Here is a 19232-nt window from a genome sequence, read left to right as displayed (position 1 = left end):
ACAAATACTAAATAAAGGAATTTAATAGAGTAGGGGGGTCCTTACCCTTTGATGGCTTTGAAGATTAGGATCAGGACCTTGAACTAGCAAGTGAAGTGGGAACCAGAGCCTCTAGAGAGGTAATGATAATTAAGGATAAGATTGTGTTCATGGAGGTCACGGAAGTCATAGATTCTGTGACTTCCAGAGACCTCTGCAACGTTTACTGCTTCAGCTCTGGGGGCGGGGGCCTGGAGCTCTAAAAGGTGGCGAGGGGACCCGAAGCTCCCAGCTGCCGGGGGTGGGGGAACCTGGAGCTCCCAGTTGGCACACGACTCTGCAGATCTGAGCTACCCTTCGCAGCAGGGGTGTAATACACGGCACTCCATGTACACCCTTATGGTGCAATTGTGTATCATTCATGTTCACCCTTATAGTGTAACTGTGTATTGTTTAATGCAAAGTATGTCATGTAAGGTTTTTTTGGAATGCTCATGACATACTGAACATTATTGTTATGATCGTATGCTTCTTGCAATGTCACATGAATAGTTACGAGGCTCTGCTATGTAATATTCCCACATGTGTCCACATTGTTTGGAGTAGATCCAGGCAAACCCTGAAAGCAGAGAATTCACGCCTCACAAAGGAATGCATAAAGCAATCTAGCTCTTCCAGGAACAATGGACGGCCTGAGCATCTGATAAGGTGATGCTCATTTGACTCAAGTGGATGAAGCCATGGTGGACATTGCCGATCACCTGACCCCGGAGGGTTACGGGGGAACCTATTCAAAGAAGAAGCATTTTAGTCTCTGGAGCTCTCTCTTCCAGTCCATCTACAGCAACATCAAACAACTGAAAGACTGTCCACAGGGGAAGGGCCTGGCTAAAGGAGTCAGCCAGCCTGTGGTGAGAACCATCTAAAGACAGTAGGGTTACTGAAAGTGTTAAGCTTAGTTTAGAGTGCCATTTGCTTTTATTTTTTCTTGATCAAATCTGATTTATATTTCTCTGGTTTATAATCATTTAAAATCTTTCTGTACTCAATAAATTTATTTGTTTGTTTTATCTAAAGCCGTGCTTGTAGTTTGAGCGTGTGCAGAGACTTCATTTTCTGTGACAGAGCTGGTGCATATCACTTTCTTTGATCAGTTGACGGACTAATCAATGATGAACTTGCAGAGTCCAGCAGGCAGCATTGAATTCTGAATGACGGAAGTTCCTAGGATGGCATCTGGAACTGGGAGTGTTTGCTGCAGTCATTCTATTGCATAATCCCATGAGTGGTTGGCCAGAAACACTCACTCACTAAGGTAAGAAACGCTAGCTTGCAAGAGGCTGTGCATGAGCTGTCCCAGGAGTGGGGTGTTCACACAGCAGAGCAAGTGGTAGTCAGGCTTGAGGAGTGAGGGATTGGGGTGACCCAGCTATACACCAGTCCAGATTGCAGAGGGGAACGTCTCAAGGGGCCCCCACAGCTCCCTGCTCCCATGGGTGGCCCCCAAAGTTCCTAGCTGCTATGGCGGCGGGGGCCCACCCCACAGCTCCATGCTGCCACAGGTAGCTGGGGGACAGACCCAGAGCTCCAAGCCAAGTCCTGGAGGCAGCAGGGGACCCCCAAACCTGGAGCTTCCAGCCCTCCCTGGTGTTCCAAGCCACACAGGCAGCAGGGATCCTAGAGCTGTCAGCTGTGGCAAGTTCTTACCCATTCCCCAGCAGGGCTGCAGCTCTCATTGCCCCAGTCAGTCCCATTTTGTCACTGTTATTTTTAGTAAAAGTCAGGGACAGGTCACAGGCTTCGTGAATATTTGTTGTCCGAGACCTGTCCCTGACTTTTACTAAAAATAACTATGACAAAATCTTAACCTTAATGATAATGTACTCAGGGTGGCTCATCTCATTAAGATGGGCTGCTGTAATCTACACAAAATGAAGCCTTGATATTGCATCTACCTTCAGGCCTAGAGACAGTAAGACACAGAAATCTAATCTGGAGGTGACAAACACACAGAACATTGTAGCCAAATCTTTATCTAGGAAAAAGGGAAGTTTCTTAGCAAGCTAAGGGCAAAGGAAGATATTGTCAAAGACCACAGATGCTAGCTGATCATCCAAGATTAATGATAAGGCAAGCAGAGTCAAGGTGCTTTGCAGATTCTTTCAATGGAAAGAGAGGTCACTGTCTCATCTAATTCTATGCCACGAAAGGCAGTTGGAAACCCATGGAATGATGGGACAGAAATCACTGCATTATGAGACCGTTGAGCATGTACCCATGATGTGCTGAAATCCTCTCCACCTTCCCACAACTCCTAGCAGCACAAGGTGGCGAGTTATACAATGGGATAACTGCCCACAGTGCACATCCCTCACTGTCGATGCTAGATCACCAACTGTGGACGCACCTCGGCAACACAATGAGTGCTGTGTGCACAGACACAAGCATTATAATTACAATGCCTTTTGATCATCACTGTAAAGTGGGTGAACTATTGGTTGGGAAACCATATTCAGGGAGTAGTTGTCAATGGTTCACAGTTAAGCTGGAAGGGCATATCGAATGGGATCCTGCAAGGTTCTATCCCAGATCTGGTTCTATTCAATATTTTCATAAATTATTTGGATAATATAAAGTTTGCAGACAATACCATCCTGGGAGGGGTTTCAAGTACTGTGGAAGACACGACTGGAATTCAAAATGATCTGGACAAACCGGAGAAATGGTCTGAAATAAATAGGATGAAATTCAATAAAGGGCAAATGCAAAGGACTATACTTAGGAAGGAATAATCAATTGCACAATACAAAATGGGAAATCATCGCCAAGGAAAGATGCAGAAAAGGATCTACAGATTATAGTGGATCACAAACTAAATAGAAGTCAACAATGTAACACTATTATTAAAAAAGTGAGTATCATTATGGGATGTATTAGTAGGAGTGGTGTAAGCGAGACATGAGAAATAATTCCTCCACTCTATTCAGCACTGAAAAGGCCTTAACTGAGTAATGTGTGCAGCTCTGGGCACCAAATTTCAGGAAAGATATGGACAAACTGGAGAAAGCCCAGAGGAAAGCAACAAAAATGAAAGGTCTAGAAAATATGACCCATAAGGAAAGATTGAAAAAACTGGGTTTGTTTAATCTGGAGAAGAGAAAGGGGGGGCGGGCGGCATGGGACATAACAGGCTTCAAGGATGTAAACAGTTGTTATAAAGAGGGTGATAAATTTGTTTCCTTAACCATTGAGGACAAGACAAGAAGAAATGAGCTTTAAAATTGCAGCAAAGAAGATTAGGTCAGACATTAGGAAAAACTTCTTCATTGTGAGGGTAGTTAAGCACTACAATAAATGACTAGGGAGGCTGTGGAATCTCAGTCATTGTAGGTTTTTAAGAACAGGTTAGACAAATACCTGTCAGGGATGGTCTAGATAATACTTAGCCTCAGCACAAGGAACTGGACTAGTTGGCCTATTGAGGTCCCTTCCTGTCCTACATTTTTACAATTCTGTGTTTGTACAGATGCAGATGTAATTGGTTGTGGGCATGTGTGCACCTAGGCACAAATGATTCAGTCAGGATGCCCTAGGTGCCTTTTAGCTGTGGCTCCTGGTTGCCAGGGAGCTGTTACCTTGATGATTATGATTACCTCTTTGCAGAGCTGAGGATGGTAAGATCATAGTTATGTGAAGGCTAAGGGGGTTTCCCCCTAGCTGGAGCTACTAGTAGAGTGAGATGGCTGCCTACGAGCCTTCCCCTGGGTGGGGAGCAAAACAGTCTGGGTCCCGACAGAGGAGAAGAGAGGAGTTGTGAGGGCCTCCCTTCCCAGGTCAACAGGCTGCATAAGGCAGCTGCACAGGCTCCTTCCCTCACAATGCCTTTTCCACATGCTAGTTACTAGATCATAGCCCAGTGATCTTCACTATTTTTCAAGCAGGGGCCACTTTGGCAAAAAACCTTCAATGTGAGAGCCACATCAACTACTAAATTAACACATTGCTTGCTACTCCTCAATGATGTAATGCTACAGAGTGACTCATGTAACTACAACTTTTGTTTGTTTGTTTGTTTCATTAATATCCACAGTTAGGTTCTTATCTGCTTTTTCTCCTGTTTCACTTTCCAATTTTCTCTTCAACGGAATTAAGAATCTATCCATTCTTTCCAGTAACTCACTGGGGCCAAAAAATAATATACGACACAAATGGTTGAAAACTTCGAGTTCTACGTTGGTTGCTATGGTAATATAACAGTTATTATACAACGGATATAATGAGATGTACTTATTGGCACACATCATACCATGTGGTCAATGTGACATGTAAAGAAGGCGGACTTTGGTAGGCTTGGTACATATTCTAATGTTCAAAATAAAATAAATTGGAATATAAACAATTAGTCAGGGAGCTGCACTTAGGGTTCATGGGAGCCACCACTGGGTCCCCAGCCTCACAATGAAGAACACTGCTTAGCCACGCCAATAAAACACAGCAGTCATGACTACAAATGACAGAACTTTAGTGGGATTAAAAATTCTGCTTTTAAAATGGCTCCCTAGCTGGGGTGGATTTTAGTCCATCACACTCAGACAAACTGTATACTAAGGCTGTGTGCTCAACTGTCCACCCTGCCTCCATCATACAGACATTTTAAGCTGCTCAACCTCCTCCCCATTATTTTAAAACCAAGAAAACCTTAATTAGACTAGGCAAGCATCTTTTCCTGTTCTTTAATACACAGAGCTTTAACTCCACAGATATCACATTGCTTTAAAAAAATGCATTACTCTTACTATCCTCATTTTATAGGTAAGGAAACTGAGTCACAGACGGGTTGAAAGAGCTTCCATGCTCACACAGTAAGTCAATGGCAGATCCAAAAATAGAACCCAGGTCTCGACTTTCTAGTTAAATATCCTTACTACTAGGAAAACAGCACCCTCCTTCAAGTACACACAGAGTAACACCTAAAAAGAGATATCTGACAAAGTGTAATGTGGATATAAAAACATCTTGCAGGCATAACTCACGGTGACAGTCTGTGCCCATGTGTCTGAAACGATCTATACTTGCCATATACATTTTGAGGAATTTAACAGTGTGGTCCATATGTCATGAATATTAGTCTGGGAACGGAAGCCAGTTCTACATGCATGATGATGAGGCATTGTTTCAAAGATGCCAATGGCATTTAACATGAAGTACCTCCTCACCAAAACCAACCAGGAAAATGGAGTAAACTCCTATGAAACGCAAATTGCTATTCAGGTCAACAGAAACATTTGATTAGTCTTCCTCAGCAGTCCCCCTCACCAAGGTGATTACTTCTGGTAACTCTCCCAGGAGTGAAGAATCTCAAGTTTCTAACTATTAATTGCCTCTATAAAGAGATCGGAAAATAAGCAGTTTGTCTGCAATAAAGTTGTATTTTGCTGTAAGAAAGAACAAAAATGCTTTAAATTATGTATCTGGGCACTCTGTTTAAAAGCCTATTTACATAACTCTAGTCCTTCTACAAGCCCTCCACCCACACCAGTAATTAGACCAGCAGTTTTAGATTAAATTCCTTTGCATTGACATGTATTTATGCCTATAGTTTCCACCTTCAGAGTTTGTGTTAACGTCTACTCAAACCTGGAAAAGAAACTCACCAGAAGAACCTGGTTGTGTTCTAAGTGGGAAAACTGGTACCAATTTCATTTCCATCCTCTATTCACCAACTTCAAACTCCAACAGAAAAGGTAAAAAATGAAAACAGACAAAAGGAAACTTACCTTTGAACTCTGAAGAAAACTGAGCCAGATGCTGACTTACAAAGAGTCTCAGTTGCTGGTTCAGGTCACAAGAAGGAAGGTGAATGTTCCAGGAGCGAATTCCTGTCCAACAAGAAAAATAGAATTAAGGCCTTTTTCCAGGAATTCCAAAACCAGGATTGGAGAAGATGGAGGGATCAATAAAAGTCAGCCAGGAGGATATACAAAACAGATGATGCCTGGCTATGTTATTTCAGAAACCCGTATTTAGGACCCATGGTGAACATTTTAAAAGACAAGGGACAGGTAGACAGCCAATTCCCATTTGTTCCTTTACAAATCCGCTTCTAGGTTATGGGGCAGGACCAGGTTTCCATTCTTGTTAGGTTCCACAAACGATGACTAAACCAAATATACTATTGCATAATCAAGCAAATGTATTGTGGGAGTTTTATATCTTCTGAAGTCAGCATTGGCTGCTGGCAGATATGGGATACTGGACTAGTTTGACTATTGATCTGTTCTGGTGTCGCAGTTCCCATCCTATATTCTTACAACATATGCATCCGAGTCACAGTACGGACCACCCCCCTCAACTTCCTTTACCTAATCACTCTTCCAATGCCCCTAATCACCCTTAGACCCTTTGAGTGTGCTCTTTAATCTATGCAATCTTTGCAAAATAATCATCTTCATATCCCAGCAGAGAGTAGCCTTTCTTCCCAGACCAAGTTGCATCACTCCATGCTAGGGAAATCACCTTCAGACCTCAATGAGGAACAGTTTCACATTCTGGGTAGAACCATACAGTGCTATAGGTAATTCATCTTCATGTCCCAACAAGGAGCAGCCACTCACAGATGGCATCTTGCCACGTTGGGGTGTCATCATGGTAATCAAACTGTTGGTATGTATGAAAACTCCTCCACCTCACCTCTCATTTACTGCTGTCTCCAGCAAGCCAACAGCGCCTTAATATCAGTGGCAGGGAGTTATAGAAGTCAAATATATAATAATAATTAAACTAAGATTCTGAACTTTATCCATACTCACTACTTGTATCCTCCCTACACCTTGGAATTCTCTCCATGAGATAGTGGCAACTACAGTGTGATGATGTATTAAAGGCAAAGGGATCAAAAAAGACAGGAAAAAAATCTTAGCTCCACACCTGTTCCCACCACTCCAATTGACTGCAGCAATCAGTTCTTGTAGCTCACAGGAGACAACTTCAACTGAATGTAACATAGTGGCCACTGCTCATCAAAGGATGCAAACTCAAATAATCAGAGCCGGTTCCAGAGTTTAAAATGCAATTAGAAAGATAATTTGCCCCCTGCTTCCCCAAACGCACGCACGCACAGTAAACCTATACTTTCAAAGACAGGGATTATTTACAATAACGCTGTACAAGTTTTTTCTTAACTTGTCTCTGATCACAGCACACACTGCAAAGGAATGGTGCAGCAATCAGGTGACAGGCTGCACTGCAGAACGTATGACAAGCGAATGGTGCTCAGGATGCTCTCAGAATATCAGAAAAACCCATCATCAGTTTCAGCAGCACCAGAGGATATCGATTATTCCTGCTCCTTTGTGTCCCCACCCCCAAACAAACAAAAAAAACAGGCCACAAAATAAGAGGTCTGCATGCAGAAAGGGAACAGACTGAAGCAAGGCAAGAAAGATATTTCCCTTTTTACAAAAAATGCCCTTGGAAAGCAAGCAGTGATTTAATACATGTGCCCGACACAGGGGCTCTTTAATATCTCTGTAGTGTTGATGTGACAGAGCTGAACAGCAGTCCAACTTGAGTGGGGTCAGGTGGCACTCTGCAGGACACATCCTGCTGACGCTAGCTGCTGTGTCAATCACAGTGTCCTGGCTGCAGCAACAAGAAGGGCTATTCTGGAGCACTGGTCATTACATCCTCCACAATGCAAAGAGGAGAAATCCTTTTTAAGAACCTGAGGGGAGGGAAGGGGATTCTCACTCAGTATCTCAGCTAATTTTTAAGTTTTTCCTCCATACAGTTTGGAAGTCACTCAGTTTAGCAGAGGGATCAGGCTAGCCTCCTCTTTACACAGGTGTGCACAATATACCACCCTGAGGTTGCCTAACTGGTCATAGTCTTTGAGGATGTTGCTGTAGTATGTACAGCAGCGGTTCCCAACCTTTTTGGCTCAAGCGCCAAAGGTATCATTTTTACAACGTTGAAGGGCCACCATTCTCTGCCAGCAGCTCCCCTCCACCCCCACTGCAGCCGGGAAAACTGCACACGTCCTGTAATCCTGTGTACTCCACCTGGGTCCCCTAGGCTGTGGCTCCCTTCTGCAGTCAGGGGGATGGAAGATCAGTGCTCCCCTCCCTCTGGCTCCAGCAGGGACCCCAACGCATATGGACCTACGCGGAGCGCTTTGCTGAGTTCCCTGCTACAGCCAGGGGGAGGGAAGCACTGATCTCCCATCCCCTTGGCTGCAGCAAGGAGCTTGCATTAGTCTTGTAGACCTGCAGAAACGCGCTCCTCTTGGGTCTTTAGGTGACAGCTCCCTTCTGCAGCCAATGGGAGGGGAGTGGTGGACCACTTTGAAAACCCTCGCAGGCCACTTTTGGCCCCAAGGCCATGGGTTGGGAACCACTTATGTACAGCATGGATACTGTTCCATGTGACTTGTGGTACAGTTTCTCATCCCATTCCTCATGCCCTGGCAAACTGTCTGACTTCCTGCTGAGTTAATTGGCTTATAAGATTTGACATTTCCTTTTTATACCAGTTTCACTACCCTGAGATTTTCAAAACTGGAAGAATCACACTAGAATAGAAAAGTGACCTGATCGGCTTCCGGTACACAGCATTTGAGAGTAGCCACTGTCCAGTCTCACACAGAGAACCACATGCTACCATTTCAGCAGGATAATGCTTGGTATCAAGAACAATATATTTGTTCTTAGTTCTAGTCTCACTTGTCTGTTCTCCTGGACCACACTAAGGGAAATGCACATGAGATGTGTAGTCATGTTCTGTAAGTGACTCTGCACACCTTCCAAGTCACAGTGGGTCAGACTTTGGTGGTGTTCATAAGGGAAGTCCTCAATCTTCCTCTCTGTATGACAACACCTCACTATAGGTATTGCCATAATACAAAATAAGAATAAGGATGTATTAATTATTCTACTCTCAAAGAACATCCTACCTCCCATTCACACTGTAGAGTAAACTAACATTTTGCATCCACCTCGCTTTCAGCCTTGCTGCTGCTGACAAGTCCAAAGTCAAGCTGATTTGGACCTGCATTCTAAACTCCTTCCTGCGTCCAACAAACAAAAGTGTACAAAGAGCTTTCAGAGTACAGCAACATTTTGAGATTGAGATTAATCTCCAATTAAGAGATGTCTCAGTGTCTGAAACAGGCATCAGCATAAATAACATGGAGTCTGATCACAGATCTGCTGACTCTGCTATTTCTCAATTTAATAATGCTTAATATACTTATATCACTTCTCATCCATAAACCCATCATACTAAGAGCAGGTCAATATCATTATCCCCATTTCACAGTTGGAGAAACTGAGATACAGGTGACATGACTTGCCCAAGGACACACATCAAGTCAACAGCAGAACCAGGAATAGGACCCAGGCCTAGATCCCTACTCCAGACCCCTGGCCGAACTGCCTCTCCTGTTTTGGGACGTAACTTTCCTAGCAGTCCTAACAATATGGCATTAGTGCAAATAAGGGCAGTAGACAGAATTTAAATATCTTCCTGAGCAGACACTATCATCTCTGGATATTGCTTTCACTAAAGCACCTGGTAGTTTTTTGTTTTTTGTTTTTTTTTTTAAGCAAAGCTTGCGTTCATTTTCTCTTCACTAACAAGCGTATTCTTAGGGTGTTAGCATATGTCCATTAGGTCCACAAAGAGCATAATCCATCTACCGATTGGGGTCTGTTCACTCCCTGTCACAGGGTGGGATAGTTCTTTAAGAGAGCTAGGTTCAGCCCCCACCTGTGACTAATCAGCTGCCTAAGGGAGTAAGAGGGTCCTGCAGGAGCCCTTGGGTCAGGGAAAGGATCAAGAAGGGGGTTTGCACACCAGCTAGGTAAAAGATGTGCCTGCAGAGTAGGCAGCAGCAGAAGCTCTCCGAGGCCTGGAGGGGACAGGTGGCAGGGCCTGGTTTATCAGTCTTGACTGATGTTGAACTGTTTAACAATAAACACATCCTTTGGAAACGGGAATGACACTGGTGGGAGCGTGACTGATGCACTGGTTGGTGAACTGGCCCATCAGCTTACATAAATGGGGAAACTGAGGTGGTGCAAGGGTCTGACGTTGGATTTGGGAAGACCTCATTACACTCCTATTTCTTAGACCTGTTCTAACAGGATGGTCCCACATTTTTCTGTTGCTGCTCTTTGACATCCCTTGAGCAGCTGCTTAGGAACAAACTGGAGTAATTGGAATCTTTGTTGTCACTTCCCTCTTCCCTAGCTGTGGCTGTTTGTACAACTCTGCTTCCTTTCCACATGTACTATCATTGGAAACCTCTACCAACTGGCAATGTGTCATACCAGTAAGGGATTGATAATAGATGGATTCAGAGCATCCTTGTAGCTGCCACTCAAGGCCAAGAGGGAATGTAATTAATCCCGTTGCTTTCATGCATGAAAGCAGAGAGGTTTCATTTGGCACTTACTTCTGGCTGGCATTCCTACTCTTTTATGTAGGATATGCTCCCTGTACACATTTCCCTCCAGGCCTGATTGTTTCATGTCACTATTTGGTAAAGACCATAAGTAGCTTTATCTGATTAAGGAGTTAAAGTCTCTTACATAAGGATGAGAATGAGTGAGAGGAGCTTCCCTTATCCTATGGAACCCTTGCAAAGGGCTCATCTAGCACCACTCACCACAAGCTGCTAACCTGTACTTGGAGGTCAGCAAATACTACCTGTAGGGGGATCTGTGTCACACTCATGGAGCTCTTTACTGTAGATGTTTACAGACACAGGTAAATTTATTAGTAAATAGTGTCAGGGAGCCAGGCTGCCTGAGAATTCACCCAGATCCAGCTCTAATTCCAGACTCCTTAGAGAACATCAGAGCAAATCTCACCCATGACCTCCAGCCTGTTCAAGATCAATGAACACGAGTATTTTAACCATTTTTGCCAGTATATATAAGCTAACACTGATGGTTTGTATCACTCCCTACACACCCAAGAGCATCTGCACTGTTGGGGAGAGGGGAACCTTCAAATCTCCTCAGCCACCTGGGGTGCCCTAAAATGGGGGCAGAGCAGAGGCAAAGGGAACTCATGGGTAGAAACCCTGCTTGAGGCCCCATCTCTCCACACACCCCATGCACTGTTAGTCTGCTCAGGGCAGGGAGGAGAGGGGCAAAGTCTGGGGCTGAGACAGAGCTCAGCAGAGATAGGGGAGGGGAGGGAGCCAGGGCTGCGGTGAGGGACGGGACGGAGTCAGAAGCCGCTGGGGGGGAGGGGAGAGGGGGATCCAGGCTGCGGTGAGGGACGGGACGGGGTAAGAAGCCGCGGTGTGAGGGGAGGGGAGCGGAGGGGGGGATGGAGGCTGCGGTGAGAGGCGAGATAAGACGCCGGGCAGAGCAGGCGCAGGCGGTCGGGCTCAGCCCCTGCCCGCACCCGCCGTGCCGCTCAGGCGGTGACAGTGCGGCACGCTGACGCGCCCCGGGCGGGGCTAGCCGGTCCCCACAGCACCAGCCCCGAGCTTCTCTCCCAGACCCGCCGCTGCAGCCGGGGGAGGAGGAAGGTGCCTGCGGCGCCCGCCTCGCCTCAGGCTCAGCCCCGCCGCGCACTGCGGCACCCGCTCCTCACCCCGCTCCAGGGCGCCCCGCAGCGCCCCGCGCTCCGCCTCTGTCCCGATCTCCCCGATCACGATCAGCAGCGCGTGCCTCCGCGGCTCCCAGCCTCGCCGCCCGCCAGACAGCCCGAGCGCCACCGTATCCATGGCAACCGCCCCGTCAGGAATCTCCATGGAAACCTCCAGCGGCTACTGCAGCGCGAGCGAGACGACTGTCGCGCGGCTCTTAAAGAGCCGTCGGCCCCGCGCTGATTGGCTAGGGTGGACACGTGACTCAGAAAGGTTGCAGCTGAGCCGGAGGGGGCGGGGTCTCACTGCCTCCCGCCTAGCCAACGCTTCCCCGGCGTGCCGCGCTCCAGCCCCCCCGCCCCCCACCGATGCCTTACGCGAGCTCCTCACACGGTGTGCGCCGGCCAGCGGGCGGGGCGGGGCGCCGGTGACGGAGGGCGAGCCCCTGGGGTGGGGCGTCAGTCCCGCGCTGCCCCGCCCCCCGCGGCAGGCCTGCCCGTGCCCGTGCCCGTGCCCGTGCCCGTGCCCTCCGCCCGGGCTGGGAGCGAGCAGGTGCAGCCGCGGAGGGCGGGGCGCCTTCGTCTGTCAGGGCAGCCCCGGGCGGCGCTTGCTGCCTTTGCGACCTGCCCTCGGGGTCGGTCCGGCGGCGGGGCGGCGCTGCCGTCCCAGGGACCGGCGTGGCTCTGCTAGGTGTGTGCCGCCGCCGCCGCTTCCAGAGCCGGCCCCGCGGCCGCTGGCTGGCAAGAGGGGCCCGAGCGCCCCAGGCAGGCTGAGACTCACTCGGGCTAAGGCCCTGGCGAGGCGGCGGCCGCCTGGAGCCAGAGCCAGGCTTGCAGGACTGCCAGCCTCAGCTGTGCGGAAGCGGGAGCCGGCTCAGAAACAAAAAGCCGAGGTGTTTTTAAAGACTAAGACCTGGGCCCCCTTTATGTACCGCCTTGTTTCAGAGCCCTTCAGGTACACGCCCTCACCTCCTCCAGCTTTTCTCTGCAAGCAACATGGCTAGAAACGTGCCTTAAAAAAAGTTTTGATTCTCATGTAGTCCCATGGCTCTAGGGCAGAGGCTCTCAACCTCTCCAGACTACTGTACCGCTTTCAGGAGTCTGATTTGTTTTGAGTACCCGCAAGTTTCCCCTCACTTAAATACGACCTGCTTATGAAATCAGACCTAGCAATACAAAAGTCTCACAGCACACTGGTACTGAGAAATTGATGACTTTCTCATTGTTACCATAACATTATACAATAAATCAATTGGAATGGAAATATTGTACTTACATTTCAGTGTCATGCTTGAACCTGTTTTGCACTTGTGAGCCTTGTCTGAAGCTGGCACCCTGCTGGTGAAACATGTAACTTAGCTTTGTGGGGCCTCCTGTGGTATAGGCAGTTACCCTGCGTGCCACCCCCTAATACCAGTCCTGCACTTCTGAGCCCCCTAAACCTACCCCACAACCCCTCTTGGGGTTGCAAACCCCAGATTGAGATACACTGATCTAGATGAGTACCCACTGGAAGACCTCTGCCTACCCCCAGTGATACACATACATCTGGTTGAGAATCACTGCTCTAGGAGATGGGGATTACAGAAAAAACATCAAATATTACAATACCCTCAATAAAATCAGAAGATGTGTATGCTACCTGGGGTTACTGTTTAAATTTGTTCTTTGATTTTATCTCTGAATTGTAAATAATATGATTGGATCTTACTCCGTTTCAGCTTGAACTTGTCCTTGTTAAGCAAGGACTAGAGTCAGGGTGTCTATCTGTGAGGAACATTATAATATCCCCTTGCTTTCAGAAGGACTGGGGGAGCTCTCAAAATATGGTTACAATTTCTTCTTCACCAAAGGTCATTGACTTTTGTGTTCCATGCTGTAAGTGCTTAAAGTAACTGCTCTGGAAACCAGGGAGGCTAGAAACATATTAGAAGAAAACAAGATCTTAATTGAGTACACAACTGTGTAAATAAGGAGGTGTTATTTACTCCTCATAACACAAAAACTAGGGGTCACCAAATGAAGGTTTAAAATGAACAAAAGGAAGTATTTCTTCACACAATGCACAGTCAACTGTGGAACTCTTTGCCAGAAGATGTTGTGAAGGCCTAGACTTATAATAGGGTTCAAAAAAGAACTAGATAAGTTCATGGAGGATAGGTCCATCAATGGCTATTTGCCAGGATGGGCAGGGATGCCTAACCATGCTCTGAAGTGTTCCTAGCCTCTGTTGCCAAAAGCTGGGAATGGGCGACAGGGGATGGATCACTTGATGATTACCTGTTCTGTTCATTCCTTCTTAAGCACTGGCATTGGCCACTGTCAGAAGGCAGGATACTGGGCTAATGGACCATTCGTCTGACCCAGAATGGCCAGTCTTATGTTCTCATGTGTATATGATAGACAATGTACTCAAGCTAGCCACATCAGTGGAGTAGTTACATACAATGTATGAGAGAAATCATCAAATAGCCCAAGCTCAAGGTATTAGCCCCTTGGCATGCTGAGTAAGGGAAAGTCCATCAATGGCCATTTTAGGGTACAGCATGTATGGATTATTATAAAATCTTACAGTAATTGTACTCTTCTGACAAAAGAGCAGAGATCTGGCCTGTGCTAATGCAGCTCAGTGAAAGAAGAGTCTGAGTCTAGTGATTGTAAAAGCAATTCAAGTAATAACCAACAGTGTTCCCTAAAACAGTGTCAGTTCCTGCCATCTGCAAGATTATTGTTGAGAGAAGTCGCTACTTCAGAAACGTGATGGAGAAACCAGTGTCTTTGCTTTCAATGGGATTTTTTCTTATAATCTGTCACACCAACACTGAGGACACAAGAGAAACCTCAGAGTTTGGAAGGAAGAGTCAACATTTTGGCAAGCGCATACGAGTCTTGATATCTATTGTGTCATGAGACACTAAGAGCAACATAATCTGAAAACAAACAAACAAAAACAAAAAAAAAACATAGAATAAAGTTCTCTGCTGTTTCCAAATGATTCAGGTTGCAGTTGCTGATGGTGTTAATAAATTAGTTATTTTCCACACTAAGATCTTTAATAATCTGCATTGGTCCCATGGGGATGAACTCAGTGTGATGTAATAGGTCTTTTCTATATCAAAATTTCTACGAAACCACAGTTTATGACCTTTGTTAGAAATGAGCCTTGTAAACACAGGAAATCAGTGGAGCAAAGGGATTGAAATTATTTCTCTGTGCTGTAATTTGCCTCACTACATCAGTTCAGTTTGTCTCAGGTGGTTGCACTGAGACAAGTAAATTTGTAAATAAAGAGAGAGAAACTTGCAGATCTTCAGAGAGACAAATGTAAGTGATTCTACCTTTAAAGTGGGATTGTAGATCACTCAAGGGAGACACTGTGATAAAAGGTTTCAGAGATTTTCAGACCACATGATCCAAGTACCTTCTGTTTTCAGATGATTCATCTTAATACTTGAGGGTTATTTTTTGACATCTCAGCTCTCCAGAGCTGCAGCTTTTCACTGCAGTGCAGAGAGGCTCCTCCAGCTGGCTCCCTGCCAGAGGAAAAAAAGGAACAAGAGACATACAAACTAGAGTGAGAACTAAAAACAATGCCCAGTCATGGTGCTGTTCCATGGAGACTAGAACCTCTAGGAAAGATTGCTTACGCTTACAAATGAGACAGCTTTAAAATGGACAAAGCCCTTTCTGCTCTGTTAGCAGCACACAGATGGAATAACTGAGCATCTCTGATGCTCTCTGGTATGAATATACATATAATAGAATCTGCATAGCACTTTTACTTCACAGGAGCTATGACAATCTAAAATATCTGAGGATCTACCCCAAAGATTTGTTTACCATATCATATTGCTATTGTATTATTATTTGTTTGTTTGTATTATGGTAGCACCTAGCAGCCCCAATCAGGAATCAGTGGCCTACTATGCTAGGGACAGTTATACACATGTAATGGAATGTGTATAAAAATATGATCCCTATAATGAAATGGAATGTTATGAAAATATTATTCCTGCCCCAGAAAGGCTTTTCCAGTCCAAATGTATGCTGTGAGACAATCGGTGGATCCAATAGACAGTGGGAGTGCAAGGTAACGGTGAGATGTTTATGCTTAGCAATTGTCATGAAAAGAGAATAAAGCAAATAGCCTCAAATAATAATAAAAGGGGTCTTGAATGTGCCAGAACAGAAGTAATCCCCAAGATTTCAATGTTCCATTCCAGTCCTCTAGCCCAGGATCTATTGCTATAGAATAATCAGTCAAACCAATCAATGTTTATTAAATGTCCATCTTCCCTAGCCGAAAGAGGAAAAGAGAAATGTCCATATGAATAAAGTCCTCTTGGAAACTGGAGACCTACAAGGGCATCAAAAATGTTAAAACATTTAACCAAGTATAAAAGACATAATTTCAGTCATAACAACTGCTACATGTCTAAGAAAAACAGGTGAATTACTAATGTGACTTTTGTTCTCCAAATATGTGGCATTGGTGGATCTCCATGGTGAAATCATCTGCCCTGCCCCATGGCAGAGGAACCCATTTCAAAGCAGTTACCAACTGGGTGAGTGTCACAGGGTTCCATTTAAGGGTAAGCTTTGATCTAGCATATCCCCTGGCCTTTTAAGAGTAGGTATTCTGAGAAATGTAGATTCAGGGGGTCATGTCACTGCAGGTAGGAAATGTCTGCTGACTAAGCAGGCAGAACTGAGTAAAAAGCAGCCTTTCTTTCATGAGGAGAAACACCAGGGACAAAGGAAGATCTGGTGTGAGTCTCTCCAGGGAGGTAGAACTGGAAGGAGGAGTGCCAGCAGCTGACTGGTGAAAGTTCTCAAGGACTATGGGTGTAGATAAGACCACTATGCGGGTTTGTGGAGAATGAGCCTGGAAAAGGAGCTTGGAGGGGTTTGGTAGAGGACTTGCGGGGAAAGACCAGGGAGAATGTCTAAACCAAGATGTGTTGTAGGAAGTAGCCCAGGAAAGCAGTGAAGCTGGGCAGTTTTGGGGCTAGGGCACACAGCTGCTCTACGATTTAGGGTCCCAGGGCAAGGCACCTGTTCATGACACCAACTAGAGGATGAAGGATGTTTTGATTCCTCTTACAGAAGTAGGAGAACCCTGCCTGATGGGGTGAAGAACTATGCATTTTTCTTTTATTTGGAACATCTGTTCACCTTAGAAGGGAAGGACTTTTGATTAGTCCAGTGTATGAGAGGAAATTAAGGAACAGATTACTTGATACTAACTTGGGCAAACTGACTTTATCACAGAGTGTGTGTGCATGCCCTCTGTTCTAGGATTCTAGGGCACACAGTATAAAAGGTTCACCCCAAATTGTCACACCTCCTCTCTAACCTTGGCATATCCTTTTACATTTCCTGGGTGAAGGGGAGGAGGGAAGGTTAGTGTGGATCTATGAAGGCAACACATTTAGAGGATAAAAGTTACTTCAGTATGTAACAGTTTCTCCACCATAAGACTGGTTTCACAAATTGACTGATTTAAATGAAAATCCATGAACATCAAAGGGAAGAATTTGACATGACATTTTAGAACAACTTCATCCTTAGAAAAATGTGTACGAGGAAGATCTTCCATCCAAGCTTGCAGTACTGGAACATTCTTAATAGAGCATCAGACATTTTATGCTCTAGCTCATGGCAAAGAGATCTACAGCTGAGGAAGTGCATTTAGAAAAAAAATACAAAAAACTTTATAATAGAGTTCCTGAAGACTTCTCATGTTGATCTCCCTTTGGACTGCATTTCTGCTGGGATGTTCTTCCCTACTGCCAAAATGCAAATAGAAAGAATTACCCTGTTATGGATGCACCAGCCCCAGAAACACGTTGTGTGTTGACAGAGAAGTCCCTGATAGATCCAAGGCCAAGGCATCTAAGGGAAATGCAGGTTATCTCAAAGACCCTTTGAATCTGAATGTGGAGCTGTCTGATTTAATATCTAATAAGCCTTCCACAGACAGTTCCCTCTGCAGACCCTGTTCAGGCCTCTTCTGAAAAAACAAATGATCAAAACAATTTGGATCTCAGGAGGTTTTATTACCCACAGACTTACAGAATTCAAACAGTTATCCAAGTGTCATAAATCTAAAGTGGTCCTAACAACCTTAGATTCCTAGGATCTGATAAAGACCTTGAAAAGCCACATTAATATCTTTTGGTGTCTGGTCACACAAATGACTAAGCAGGGATATTTTGTCAGGGTAAGAAATCCTGCACCTTGAACTGTTTCCCCATTTGCCATTGCATAAGGAGCCAAACAGTATGACAAAGACCAAAGACAAAAATAAGAAATCTAGTTATGAACTAGCATAACTAGCATTATGAAATGCTTTAAAGAATGCCAGCCTGCTGACTCTTCTGGCCCTGACCCTATCAGAGAGGAAGAATGGGTTTGGCAGGAAGAGGGGAACGGAGTTGCAGTTGGGGTGACGTTTTTATCTCTGGGATTCTAGAATGGTGGAAGAGAGGAGCATTCGTATATCCACCAAAGGCTACTGCTTTAGTAGCAATTGATGGAGTCTGTCACCACAGAGTAGGACATGCAATCTCATCATGGGGATCTGAGGAAGCATTGTCATGGAGGAGAAATATTATTTTGATTAAAAATCAGAAAATTTTAAATTTTATCCTTCAGACTGAAAATCAACCATCATTTTAAAAGGACTAAACTGGGATGACAGTACAGCGGTGTCAGACAGGAGATCTGTGGTCTTCATGGCTCCAACACACTGGAAGGAAACTCATTCTCCCTGCCTCGGATAAAGGGGTCAGAAGCAGATCCCAAAGGTCATACTTTTGCAGCAAGAAAGATTAAAAAAGAAAGGCAAAGAACCATAGCACTTAGAGATGGAAAAATCCTTTTAGGGCCCATCTAGTTCTTGACTTCACACTTTCTAGAAGTCAAGGCAAGAAATCAGCAAGGCGATTCATAGGTGGAGTGGAGGGGTCATATGGTCAGAGTAACAGTCAAGAAAGCTGATCTTACCAGCTGCGTTTTGTACTGATTGAACAGGGGTTGTGTGGGTGTCAGGAAAGACAAAGAGGAGGATGCACTAGTTAAAACAGGAAATGATGAAGGTTTAGATGAGAGTATTAGTTGTGAAAACATCACAAATGCAGAAAAAGACAGAGCAATAGCCAAACAAGGGAAAAGGGAGATGCTGGACTGAGCAGAGAAGAGACAGTCTGACAGAGGAGAAAGTGAAAGGGGAGATACAGAGCAAATCAACTAATTCGTAACCAGGACTACAGATGTAGTTCTGACTTCTACAAGACCTTCAGGGAGGAGATTTACTGGATGAGATGTAAAGCTCTTACCATTTCACCTTCCATGAAGGAAGAAGAAAGTAAAGTGAATCAGGTGTCATGTCTTGTTATCTCTTCTAGTCTTGCTCAGTGTATTTTAGGGGGACCGTGAAAACTGAGCGAATTTCTATGTTTACCTTACAGATCAAACTCAGAACAAGAAGCAATTTCCAGACAGAGATATATCTTCACTGAAGAATGGACATTGCACCCTATATTTTAATGTCCCCTTTCTTCATATACTGTTCTGTCACCTAATTTAACCCTGTAACATAATCCTGTTGCTTTGCTCCAGGTTACAACTGGATTAATTCAATCTATAAG

General features: G+C 45.1%; 1 protein-coding gene across 1 annotated transcript; it reads right to left on the bottom strand.

Moving 5' to 3' along the window:
• Positions 1–635: 635 nt before the first annotated feature.
• Positions 636–11756, bottom strand: LOC137157961 (microtubule-associated protein 1B-like). Its single transcript, XM_067555389.1, has 3 exons — positions 11587–11756; positions 5757–5858; positions 636–766 (listed from the first exon to the last, which is right to left on the bottom strand). Exons 1-3 carry the CDS (start codon positions 11744–11746, stop codon positions 645–647), a joined length of 384 nt encoding a protein of 127 aa, XP_067411490.1. The 5' UTR covers positions 11747–11756; the 3' UTR covers positions 636–644.
• Positions 11757–19232: the final 7476 nt, after the last annotated feature.

The sequence above is a fragment of the Emydura macquarii genome, unplaced genomic scaffold, assembly GCF_026122565.2.
Source record: "Emydura macquarii macquarii isolate MOO-44397 ecotype Brisbane River unplaced genomic scaffold, CSIRO-AGI_Emac_v2 contig_1644, whole genome shotgun sequence".
NCBI lineage: Eukaryota > Metazoa > Chordata > Testudines > Chelidae > Emydura > Emydura macquarii.
Note: the sequence above shows the minus strand (reverse complement) of the source record. Positions and strands in the feature narration are given on the sequence as shown.